This window comes from Thalassophryne amazonica, chromosome 1 (genome assembly GCF_902500255.1).
Source record: "Thalassophryne amazonica chromosome 1, fThaAma1.1, whole genome shotgun sequence".
Classification (NCBI taxonomy): domain Eukaryota; kingdom Metazoa; phylum Chordata; class Actinopteri; order Batrachoidiformes; family Batrachoididae; genus Thalassophryne; species Thalassophryne amazonica.
The window spans coordinates 162,234,032-162,247,375 of record NC_047103.1 but is presented as its reverse complement, the minus strand read 5'-3'; the positions used below and the strand labels follow the sequence as shown (position 1 = coordinate 162,247,375).

At 39.1% G+C, this 13,344-nt stretch overlaps 1 protein-coding gene across 1 annotated transcript in view; it reads right to left on the bottom strand.

Annotated features, from left to right (window-relative positions):
- obsl1a (obscurin like cytoskeletal adaptor 1a) overlaps nt 1-11,408 on the bottom strand; it is a 45,424-nt gene extending 34,016 nt beyond the window's left edge. The window contains exons 1-2 of the mRNA XM_034178165.1: nt 10,160-11,408; nt 1,355-1,624 (exon numbers count right to left, since the gene is read on the bottom strand). Coding sequence (XP_034034056.1) covers nt 1,355-1,624; nt 10,160-11,366 — 1,477 coding nt within the window. The 5' untranslated portion in view covers nt 11,367-11,408. The remainder of the gene's footprint in view (nt 1-1,354; nt 1,625-10,159) is intronic.
- Nucleotides 11,409-13,344: the final 1,936 nt, after the last annotated feature.

The following is a 13,344-nucleotide window of genomic DNA, read 5'->3' as shown; positions in this document are numbered from 1 at the left end:
CATATGCTAGAGGTAGCTAATGATGTTTGCGCGCACCATGTGGCTTTACTTGAAAATGCGACTCTGTGTGCTAACACAGTACAAGAGGATATCAATTAATCATCTAATGGCACATATGGTCTGCTTGGTCAAAAACGGAAAAAGCTTTGGTGCAGAGTCTGGTCTTTAAAAGTTGGGATATCAATGTGTGGGAGATGTGGGATTGATTTGCCTGCACGCTGTCTCTGTCCTTGGACAAAGCATTTCACCTGCATTGTGTCAGTCAAACCAGCGATAAATTGGTATCAGCCTTGGCTGTGGAAGTACAGTAACCTACGTTGAACTGGGTGGGGGGGGTCGTAGACTCTCATCTGCCCCACACTGCCAATTGGTCTTAGGACCTATATATATAGGACTTAATACTTCTGGTCGTTGATCAAGTCCTGATACTACTGACAGTGCACAGCTCACCATATTTGTTTGTGGCACAAACAATCACCTGGAAGTGACTCAGTGGATCCAAACAAAAGGGAAAAAGGGCTCAAACTCTGACAAAAGGAAAAAAATCTCACATATTCAAATCAGGAAGAAAACAACAGTGTGTACAAACTGCAACTTGACTGCTTCTTTGTCACTTTGAACTGTTTGAATTGGTTGGACATATTTAATAGCAGCTCTGTATGTTATCCTGAAGCCTGTAGTAAAAGCTCAAAATTTTAAATATTTTGTCATTCTTTGCTCAATGAATAAGCTGGATCAGATGAAGGAATTGGGGCGTTGCAGCATCCCCATGTTTGTGCTTTTAATGCCAGTGTCACAGTGCGACTCAAGAATGAGTATTTGCTTAACTCTGAGGAGATAGTTTAGTTTTTGACTTCTACATTTTTATTTATCATTTGTGATCTCTTTATACTAGTTGTGTCAAACTGGAAACCCATGGGCTACAGAATAGCTAATTGTCAGTAGTTTCTGGCATGTGGCATGCTTTATTATGTACTGGAGCTCTTGGCGAAATTCTGTTGTACCTGCATTAATAGTAAATATCCAGCAGGTGGAGATATTGCTCAAGAACCTTGAGTACGGGCTGCTGTGGGACATCATGACAAACATGCATAGGGTTAAAGTAGCTCAAGCATAAGGTTAAAGTAGTCCTAGCATAGGGTTAAATTGACTCTAGCATAGTATTAAAGCAGCTCTAGCACTGGCCTAAAGTGGCTCCATGACTAAATCAAGGAAATTATAATTAATTATTTGCAGCTTTGGGGTACATATTTCAACAAGTGTCAAATTGGATCATCATAAAAGCCAGAATTTTCCCCATTTCTGAAACTGATACTTTAGCTAAATCGTTTTCTCCATTTTCAGTGCAGCACACCTTTAACTGACAGCTCTGCGATACTCTTCCCACCATCAGGCATTTCACAGAGGTAGACTCCGTCATCGTCTGTCACAACGTCATGGATGGTAAGCGTTCGCCTGGTTCCTTTCTGCTCCATCCAGTATTTACTGCTTGGCATCAGCCTTTGATCCTCCAGGTACCAGGATGCTGTGACCGAGTCATTGGGCACCTCACACTCCAGGATGGCAACGTCCCGCTCCTTCACTTCCAAGTCTTTTAAAGGACGCCTGAACCGCACAGGTGGACCTGAAGAACACAATGTGCATGGTTTTTTTTTTTATTGAAAAACAGTTAATCCAAAGACATGTCACTGACCATTTCTAGAAGGTCACTAAGAAGTTGGCAAGAATGACGATATGAGCAGAATCACTCACAAATTAACATTAAATCGGTGTGTAACTTTGCAAAAACAATGTCGGACTCTGTAGTTTTCTCTGGGCCCCTCCCCAATCAGACCAGGAGTGACATGTTTAGCCGCATGTTCTTGAATTGCTGGCTGTCTGAGTGGTGTCCAAAAAATGAGGTGGGCTTCATAGATAATTGGCAAAGCTTCTGGGGAAAACCTGGTCTTGTTAGGAGAGACGGCATCCATCCCACTTTGGATGGAGCAGCTCTCATTTCTAGAAATCTGGCCAATTTTCTTAAATCCTCCAAACCGTGACTATCCAGGGTTGGGACCAGGAAGCAGAGTTGTAGTCTTACACACCTCTCTGCACCTTCTCTCCCCCTGCCATCCCCTCATTACCCCATCCCCGTAGAGACAGTGCCTGCTCCCAGACTACCAATAACCAGCAAAAATCTATTTAATCATAAAAATTCAAAAAGAAAAAATAATATAGCACCTTCAACTGCACCACAGACTAAAACAGTTAAATGTGGTCTATTAAACATTAGGTCTCTCTCTTCTAAGTCCCTGTTGGTAAATGATATAATAATTGATCAACATATTGATTTATTCTGCCTAACAGAAACCTGGTTACAGCAGGATGAATATGTTAGTTTAAATGAGTCAACACCCCCGAGTCACACTAACTGTCAGAATGCTCGTAGCACGGGCCGGGGCGGAGGATTAGCAGCAATCTTCCATTCCAGCTTATTAATTAATCAAAACCCAGACAGAGCTTTAATTCATTTGAAAGCTTGTCTCTTAGTCTTGTCCATCCAAATTGGAAGTCCCAAAAACCAGTTTTATTTGTTATTATCTATCGTCCACCTGGTCGTTACTGTGAGTTTCTCTGTGAATTTTCAGACCTTTTGTCTGACTTAGTGCTTAGCTCAGATAAGATAATTATAGTGGGCGATTTAACATCCACACAGATGCTGAGAATGACAGCCTCAACACTGCATTTAATCTATTATTAGACTCTATTGGCTTTGCTCAAAAAGTAAATGAGTCCACCCACCACTTTAATCATATCTTAGATCTTGTTCTGACTTATGGTATGGAAATAGAAGACTTATCAGTATTCCCTGAAAACTCCCTTCTGTCTGATCATTTCTTAATAACATTTACATTTACTCTGATGGACTACCCAGCAGTAGGGAATAAGTTTCATTACACTAGAAGTCTTTCAGAAAGCGCTGTAACTAGGTTTAAGGATATGATTCCTTCTTTATGTTCTCTAATGCCATATAACAACACAGTGCAGAGTAGCTACCTAAACTCTGTAAGGGAGATAGAGTATCTCGTCAATAGTTTTACATCCTCATTGAAGACAACTTTGGATGCTGTAGCTCCTCTGAAAAAGAGAGCTTTAAATCAGAAGTGTCTGACTCCGTGGTATAACTCACAAACTCGTAGCTTAAAGCAGATAACCCGTAAGTTGGAGAGGAAATGGTGTCTCACTAATTTAGAAGATCTTCACTTAGCCTGGAAAAAGAGTCTGTTGCTCTATAAAAAAGCCCTCCGTAAAGCTAGGACATCTTTCTACTCATCACTAATTGAAGAAAATAAGAACAACCCCAGGTTTCTTTTCAGCACTGTAGCCAGGCTGACAAAGAGTCAGAGCTCTATTGAGCTGAGTATTCCATTAACTTTAACTAGTAATGACTTCATGACTTTCTTTGCTAATAAAATTTTAACTATTAGAGAAAAAATTACTCATAACCATCCCAAAGACGTATCGTTATCTTTGGCTGCTTTCAGTGATGCCGGTATTTGGTTAGACTCTTTCTCTCCGATTGTTCTGTCTGAGTTATTTTCATTAGTTACTTCATCCAAACCATCAACATGTTTATTAGACCCCATTCCTACCAGGCTGCTCAAGGAAGCCCTACCATTATTTAATGCTTCGATCTTAAATATGATCAATCTATCTTTGTTAGTTGGCTATGTACCACAGGCTTTTAAGGTGGCAGTAATTAAACCATTACTTAAAAAGCCATCACTTGACCCAGCTATCTTAGCTAATTATAGGCCAATCTCCAACCTTCCTTTTCTCTCAAAAATTCTTGAAAGGGTAGTTGTAAAACAGCTAACTGATCATCTGCAGAGGAATGGTCTATTTGAAGAGTTTCAGTCAGGTTTTAGAATTCATCATAGTACAGAAACAGCATTAGTGAAGGTTACAAATGATCTTCTTATGGCCTTGGACAGTGGACTCATCTCTGTGCTTGTTCTGTTAGACCTCAGTGCTGCTTTTGATACTGTTGACCATAAAATTTTATTACAGAGATTAGAGCATGCCATAGGTATTAAAGGCACTGCGCTGCGGTGGTTTGAATCATATTTGTCTAATAGATTACAATTTGTTCATGTAAATGGGGAATCTTCTTCACAGACTAAAGTTAATTATGGAGTTCCACAAGGTTCTGTGCTAGGACCAATTTTATTCACTTTATATATGCTTCCCTTAGGCAGTATTATTAGACGGTATTGCTTAAATTTTCATTGTTACGCAGATGATACCCAGCTTTATCTATCCATGAAGCCAGAGGACACACACCAATTAGCTAAACTGCAGGATTGTCTTACAGACATAAAGACATGGATGACCTCTAATTTCCTGCTTTTAAACTCAGATAAAACTGAAGTTATTGTACTTGGCCCCACAAATCTTAGAAACATGGTGTCTAACCAGATCCTTACTCTGGATGGCATTACCCTGACCTCTAGTAATACTGTGAGAAATCTTGGAGTCATTTTTGATCAGGATATGTCATTCAAAGCGCATATTAAACAAATATGTAGGACTGCTTTTTTGCATTTACGCAATATCTCTAAAATCAGAAAGGTCTTGTCTCAGAGTGATGCTGACAAACTAATTCATGCATTTATTTCCTCTAGGCTGGACTATTGTAATTCATTATTATCAGGTTGTCCTAAAAGTTCCCTAAAAAGCCTTCAGTTAATTCAAAATGCTGCAGCTAGAGTACTGACGGGGACTAGAAGGAGAGAGCATATCTCACCTATATTGGCCTCTCTTCATTGGCTTCCTGTTAATTCTAGAATAGAATTTAAAATTCTTCTTCTTACTTATAAGGTTTTGAATAATCAGGTCCCATCTTATCTTAGGGACCTCGTAGTACCATATCACCCCAATAGAGCGCTTCGCTCTCAGACTGCAGGCTTACTTGTAGTTCCTAGGGTTTGTAAGAGTAGAATGGGAGGCAGAGCCTTCAGCTTTCAGGCTCCTCTCCTGTGGAACCAGCTCCCAATTCAGATCAGGGAGACAGACACCCTCTCTACTTTTAAGATTAGGCTTAAAACTTTCCTTTTTGCTAAAGCTTATAGTTAGGGCTGGATCAGGTGACCCTGAACCATCCCTTAGTTATGCTGCTATAGACGTAGACTGCTGGGGGGTTCCCATGATGCACTGTTTCTTTCTCTTTTTGCTCTGTATGCACCACTCTGCATTTAATCATTAGTGATCGATCTCTGCTCCCCTCCACAGCATGTCTTTTTCCTGGTTCTCTCCCTCAGCCCCAACCAGTCCCAGCAGAAGACTGCCCCTCCCTGAGCCTGGTTCTGCTGGAGGTTTCTTCCTGTTAAAAGGGAGTTTTTCCTTCCCACTGTAGCCAAGTGCTTGCTCACAGGGGGTCGTTTTGACCATTGGGGTTTTACATAATTATTGTATGGCCTTGCCTTACAATATAAAGCGCCTTGGGGCAACTGTTTGTTGTGATTTGGCGCTATATAAAAAAAATTGATTGATTGATTGATTTTGAACAACGCAGTTGAAGCCATTGTTCACTTTCATAGCTTATTTTGGTTACATCACCAGATTGTCCCAGAACCTGGTAAAATGTTGGGTACTCTGATTGAAACCATGGAATTACAGAGTGCATCTGGATAGATCTGTTTATATATTTGAACACCAGAAATGGTGATGCTGTGGTTGCGTGACAAAAGCTTCAACAAAAGCTGTAAGCATTGGAGTTATTTTTGTTTTAACTCTTATGGGAGTTGGTGATGGAGTCTTTGTTAACTAACTGCCAAAATGATTTTTCTCCAATGACACCCTGCCTATGCAATGACTATGTCGCGATGATGAACTATGAGCTCTCATCCAATCAGTGCCCAGACAATTGTCAGGGTTAGACCAAGATGCTGATTTAACTTCTTCAGGTGTTTGGATCCAGACCCTCCTTTTAGATTAAAAAAAGAGGGACTGGACACTAGCCTGATATCAAGGCATCTTGTTTCTCCCAGAGAACTAATATACTGTATATTATTGAAAACCTTTCCCTGTATGCTAAAATGAATCTGTTTCCTATATATATATATATATATATATATATATATATATATATATATATATATATATATATATATATATATATATATATATATATATATATATATATATATATATATATATATATATAATGTATATAAACATTGAAATTCAAGCACAGACAACAACCCGCTACAAGTTGGCCATTTAGCATGCCAAAAAGAAAATGTGCCATTTCATTACCAATAATTTTCTTCTTTGCTTCAGGTCAAAGCAGCATAGATGTGTTGCAGCATAGAAGTAAAAATCTCTGTTACTAGGCAAAATTAAAACTCCACTCCATGTTAGCTAGCTAACAGTGCTAGCAAATACTGACTCCCTACTGTTTTAAAAACAGACTTCAGGTGATTGTATTTGTAGCATGTAATATTGAAACACTATTTCTGAAATAGATTGGATTTTTTTTTTGTTGTGGGTTTATTGAACAATGAACTTTAAGGAGAAGCAAAATGTGGAATGATGCATAGTATTTGGAGACATTCAAAAGCTTTTTCAGCTTGAATGAATGACTGTCAACATGTTGATATACTAGGTGAGCTACGGCCACTACCTTTGCACCCAACCCCTCCGGACTAAACAAAACCAACTTTTTTAGGTTCCTTAGATGACCCCAAAACACAATCAGGATGTTCCCAAAAATAAAAACTGGGCTCAAGCCAGTTATCCAAGATGGCGTCCAAGATGGCTGCCAAAATAGGGTTTTTCACTAAAACACAAATGATTTCTGTAATTATTAAGTCTATTGTTTGTTCCTGCTATGTATTTTAATGATAAAGGTCTATTGGCTGCCATTTTGGACACCATGTTGAACCTTAAACCCATGAATGAATTTAGTGTAGGCACAAAGGAGTTTCCTGTGACCTGAAATGGTCTTCCCATTGAATCTCTGTGATATTTAAGTTGTTTATATGTCATGTAAATGTGTTTTAGTGAAAAAACCCTATTTTGGTGGCCATCTTGGATAACTGGCTTGAGGCCAGTTTTTATTTTTGGCAACATCCTGATTGTGTTTTGGGGTCATCTAAGGAACCTAAAACAGTTGGTTTGGTTTAGTCCTGGGGGGGGGGATGCAGAGGTAGTGATCGTAGCTCCCCTAGTAATAGTAACTGACAAGCTGAAGGAATGTTTCTAGAGTAATTAATCTACTCTAAAACCAACAGGTTTTTTTTTTTTTTGTTCCATGTTTGATTTTAAAATAAAGTGCATCCATGCTGCAGTGCTACAAGTGCACACTAAGGTTTGGTATGTTGGCTCGGAGTTAATCTGACACGAATGGTGCTAGCTGGCAGCACACAAGAGTGTCTATAAAAAGCATGTAAAAGAATGCTCTCCACATTGCAAAGGTATTAGCAGCAAATAATTACCCACTTTAAAAAGTGTTGATTTTGTATGCACACCAATTACCAAAAAAAAAAAAAATCCAGTTGTGCACTGCAAAAATGCCAAACCTTACCATTCTTATTTGTCTAATATCAACTCAAAATATCAAATCTACACTTAATATAAGAGAAAAAAAACTTTACAAGTCATTTTTCCATAAGATATTTGTTTTTAGATAATGCATCTTAAAAATCTTAAATGAAAAGAGGGTTCAAAACTTGTTTTAAGTCATATCTGAGACAAAAACAAGGTTTTGTTTTATTTTTATTCATTTATTTATTTTATTTTATTTATTTTAACTCACCATAAGATTCTTCAGTCGATGAAAAATACTGTAAACAAAGTATCTGGAAAATGTCTGCTTGTAAAATATGTAACACTTTGCTAGTAAAATAAAGCAAAGTGTATTTTTTTCCAGCTAATTTAAAGATGTTATTTTAACACGTTAATGAGCTGTCTCAGAGAAAATCATGCAGAAAAAGAGACGTTGGCTGGATGACCATCACTGATTTCCATGAAACTTTCCATAAGTGAAGAACAATCATAAAAACGTGGACCCATAACATTTTTTTTTCACTTCATAAAACGTTCTGAACAACTTTAGAAAATTTTGAAAATGATCCACTTTTGGCCATGCTTGCCGTCTCTACTTTGAAATATATAGTAAAAAAAGACGATTCTGAAAGTGAATGTTCTCAATTCTCAACGCCTGTATTGCTGTTCCCTGTGTACCAGAATTTAGGAAATATATTTTTCTAAATGTTTTTAGTGTCTGTAGTGTGGCATATTGAAGTGTAAATTAGCAAAGTGACCTTTTCTGAGGGAATGTCAAATTCCCTATTTACTGTCTAGACAAACTAAATTTTATCATTTCAAGTGCTAAAATGTCCTGTTAAGCACAAAAGATAGGTGAAAAATTGTAAAATTTGAGAATGATCTTGACCTTTATCAATGACCTGGACCTCTAATCACCAACATAACTATATAAACCGATTCTGCCTGCTGGAAAACGTAGGAAAGCACATCTTATTTGCTGAAATAAGCAGGAAAATTTAGATTTATGAGAAATGTCATATTTTCCGCTCACCCAGATTTGGCCCTGAAAGTGCTCACCTATAGGATTCAAAAAGTGTCAATTACAGAAATATAAGGAAATATGCCACAGAACGAACAGTGGTTTTTGAAGGTTTTTTGAAGAAATCACACTCAGTTTTTCTATCTACCCATCAAAAATTGAGAACTGATATGTCAAAGTTGGCCATTTTTACTATATTTAAATATAACACAATCTGAGGCCATTTTGACATCAAATTTTGGACTGACCAAAATTCAAGTAAAATTTTGTCTGAAGGAAAAACTAACTTTGCACTCCTAATCAATCTACTTGAAGGGTATATTGTGAAAATTTCATCAAAATTGGAGTGGGTCATCCAGCCACCCCCCCATGATTTTCTCTTAGACACCTCATTAATTTTCACTTGTTCATTGGCAGTTTTATTTATTTTTAACTTGCTACATGTTTAAAAGCGGTTTGTTTTCATGTTTTTTTAATTGCAGAGTGAGTGAAAATTCACTTGTTAAAGCTACAATATGTAGGATTTAGAGGCGTTTATGGGTTTAATGGATTATTGCATTCACACCCTTTTATTCATTAGTGTTAAATTTCCTGCAACAATTAATCAATGTGTTTTCATGAGTTTAAAATAAACCCTTCATATTGACATGGGAGTGGGCCCCCTCACGGAGGACGCCATGTTTGAAGCAACATGCTGAAACAGCTGCCCAAAAGAGACACACTTTCTTCACCTTTTGCATTTTGTAGCTTTGGTGGGACACTCAAGTAAAAATAAGAGGGACCAGAGGTTGCTAACCTACAAACTGGCTGCTCATTGCTTGTGCTGACTAGTAGAGTTTAAGAACCCTCGGAGTTTAAGAACCCTCGGAGTTTAAGAACCCTCGTTTTTGTGAAAGAAGAGTATCATACATGTTGGTTATCATTAAAGAACGCAAGAGTGCATGAATCCCCATTGCCAAAAAAGCAAAAACATGAATGGGAACAACACTGTGAACGTCAAAGGTATTATGCAATCTGCACCTTCACCACTAGATGACACTAAATCCTACACATAATGTCTTAAAATTAGCTTTCAAAACTCATTTTGGGCTTTATTTTTTCTGTTAGAAAGTGTTACATGTTTTACAAACAACACAGCGGTTGTGAGTTAAAAAAAAAAAAAGCTTGTTTTGTTTCAGACAAGATGTCTTCAAGAAAGACTCTTTTACTTAAGATTTTTACCGCATATAAGACAAGATGAGATTTTACTTGAGTGATTATGTTACACCAACACACTGGGCTTCATGGCAATAGTACTGTAAGTATTTGAGTAATCCTGGTGACATAGACAATGTGTAAACAAAATATCACTGCCAGGACTTTAAAAAAAACTATAAACACAATTTCAAGTTAGACAGGAAGGTCATAGAAGATGGCCCATTTTGCTATGCTAACAGAAGCAAAAACAAACCAACAAATTGGGATCCTTAGAAATACTAAAATGACTATTCTTCCCACAATAAAATTAATCATTCCACCCAATTTTTTGGCAATCGTTTGAACACTGCTAAAATGTTAGCTCATTGGTATAAGCATACAGTTATCTCCTACCTTTGACGGACAGGTGAACGGCACTGAGGGTGTTTCCAAGTGCGTTTGACGCTGCGCACACATAAAGTCCAGTGTCCTGCACCTTACAGTACAGAACCTTTAGCGTGTAGTAGCCCTCTCGGTCCTCAAATATGAGATGCCGCCTTCCAGGTTCAAGTGCCACGCCATCTTTCTTCCAGATGATCTCTGGCTTTGGCTTCCCTGTTACAAAACAACGAAACTTGGCGTGTTTTCCCTCCGCCACTGCAAATTTCTTAGCATTGGATGCGTTCACAGGAGGATTGTCTACGGTCCTTGACAAACGTAACCTTCCGCTGCGGTGCTTCGGCGACCGTTGGCTGTTAGCAAAACCATTTGATGAAATTTTACTCTCTCCTCGCTCTGGGACTGGTTCAACCACGAGCACGGCACCAGCCAAGGCTTCGCCATGACAGTTTACAGCCTTACATGTGTAGACTCCTTTGTCGGGCATGCGCGTGTGGAAGATCTTGAGCTGGAACCAGCCGCCATCTTGACTGCTCACGCTGAAGTGGGCACTCTCGAAGATATCATTTAGCTTCTTGCTATCTTTTTCCCACACCACCTCAGGCAGCGGCACTCCCCAGATTTTGCAGGAGAACGTGGCGTCTTCACCTCGGTCCACGCGCAGTGAGAGGGGTTTGATGAGGAACCGCGGTTTATCGTCTGATGTGAGGTCAACTTCGTCTCGTTTTTCCTTGCCATTACACTTCACATCCATGTTTAGTTCAAGTTGTTTTTCTTCCCTGTTTTCACTGTTTGGATTCAGCATTTCATTCTCTGGCACTTTGCAGTAGCCGTTCATATGACCTTCATGTTCTCCATTCTCCAGCATCTGTGGCTTCACACCAATGACCTCTAGTTGCCTTTGGCCCACTTCCTTTTGGGATTCCCCTTCTACTTTGAGGGAAGCTGCCGCGTAGGTTTCACCGATGCTATTTCTGGCCTTGCAGATGTACTGCCCGGCATCCTGCGGGTTCACGCCACTAATGGTCAGCAAGTATGCCTTTCCTTCCTCAGACAGCTTATAGCGTCCCTCAGACAAGATCTGGACGTTTTTACGCTCCCAGACAACATCAGGACGTGGGTCCCCACCAATTTGGCACTTCAGTGTGGTGTCTGTGCCACATTGTGCCACCACAGGTCGTGGGTAGCCCAGAACTCGGGGAGCGCCTCCAAAAATGTCCATAATGACGTCACCTTCTCTCTAGTTTGAGAACACAGTTTTGTGGAGGAAACTCCTGCGATTTACTTTCGTTTATGGCTGAAGAAAAAAGAAGAAAATCCAAATTTTAGTACTCAAAGGTATTTTTGGGAAACACTTTTTTTTAAACTTGTATATGCTGACAACATAAAACAGTCTCAGTAACATCCTATGAAAGAAGCCTCCTTGACGGCTCTGTCTCTCATGCTTATCTCTCTCTTCAAGCTTCCGTCCGGTGGTCTAAAAATTTACATCTGGTGACTGCCAAACCTTAGATATGGTGGTTGCTAAAGCTTATGTTTGGTGACATAGGGTTAGTGGCCTCCACAGTCTAGGTCTTATGGCCACAAAGGTTAGGTTTTTCAGCCACCAAGGCCTTGGTCTAGTGTCTTCCAAAGATTTGGTCTGGTGGCCACTGAGTTCATCATTGCTTTTAAGTATTTACTGCTGAGCATTTCATAATAAACAGAAGAAGAGATCTTCAAATTCTACATTTTCATCATCTTATATTACCCGAACACTAAACAATTCCACTTTTTGGGGACCATGATGGGGCCATTATTAACTCCTCCAAATATGGAGGAGTTAATAATCGCACGGTAACTAAACATGGTTGTTAGCCGTTGATTTTATAGATGTGGTGTCTGTAGTGAATGCCATTGATTGTTTATATCTTTAAATGGGAAACAGAAAGAAAATAAGTAATATGATTATTAGGAAAGCTGCAGGCCATAATCATTTCATTTGTTGGTCATATTGCTGGCTGTCTGAGTGGTGTCCAAAAAATGAGGTGGGCTTCATAGATAATTGGCAAAGCTTCTGGGGAAAACCTGGTCTTGTTAGGAGAGACGGCATCCATCCCACTTTGGTTGGAGCAGCTCTCATTTCTAGAAATCTGGCCAATTTTCTTAAATCCTCCAAACCGTGACTATCCAGGGTTGGGACCAGGAAGCAGAGTTGTAGTTTTTGTAGTCTTACACACCTCTCTGCAGCTTCTCTCCCCCTGCCATCCCCTCATTACCCCATCCCCATAGAGACGGTGCCTGCTCCCAGACCACCAATAACCAGCAAAAATCTATTTAAGCATAAAAATTCAAAAAGAAAAAATTATATAGCACCTTCAACTGCACCACAGACTAAAACAGTTAAATGTGGTCTATTAAACATTGTCTCTCTCTTCTAAGTCCCTGTTAGTAAATTATATAATAATTGATCAACATATTGATTTATTCTGCCTTACAGAAACCTGGTTACAGCAGGATGAATATGTTAGTTTAAATGAGTCAACACCCCCGAGTCACACTAACTGCCAGAACGCTCGTAGCACGGGCCGAGGCGGAGGATTAGCAGCAATCTTCCATTCCAGCTTATTAATTAATCAAAAACCCAGACAGAGCTTTAATTCATTTGAAAGCTTGACTCTTAGTCTTGTCCATCCAAATTGGAAGTCCCAAAAACCAGTTTTATTTGTTATTATCTATCGTCCACCTGGTCGTTACTGTGAGTTTCTCTGAATTTTCAGACCTTTTGTCTGACTTAGTGCTTAGCTCAGATAAGATAATTATAGTGGGCGATTTTAACATCCACACAGATGCTGAGAATGACAGCCTCAACACTGCATTTAATCTATTATTAGACTCAATTGGCTTTGCTCAAATGTAAATGAGTCCACCCACCACTTTAATCATATCTTAGATCTTGTTCTGACTTATGGTATGGAAATTGAAGACTTAACAGTATTCCCTGAAAACTCCCTTCTGTCTGATAATTTCTTAATAACATTTACATTTACTCTGATGGACTACCCAGCAGTGGGGAATAAGTTTCATTACACTAGAAGTCTTTCAGAAAGCGCTGTAACTAGGTTTAAGGATATGATTCCTTCTTTATGTTCTCTAATGCCATATACCAACACAGTGCAGAGTAGCTACCTAACCTCTGTAAGGGAGATAGAGTATCTCGT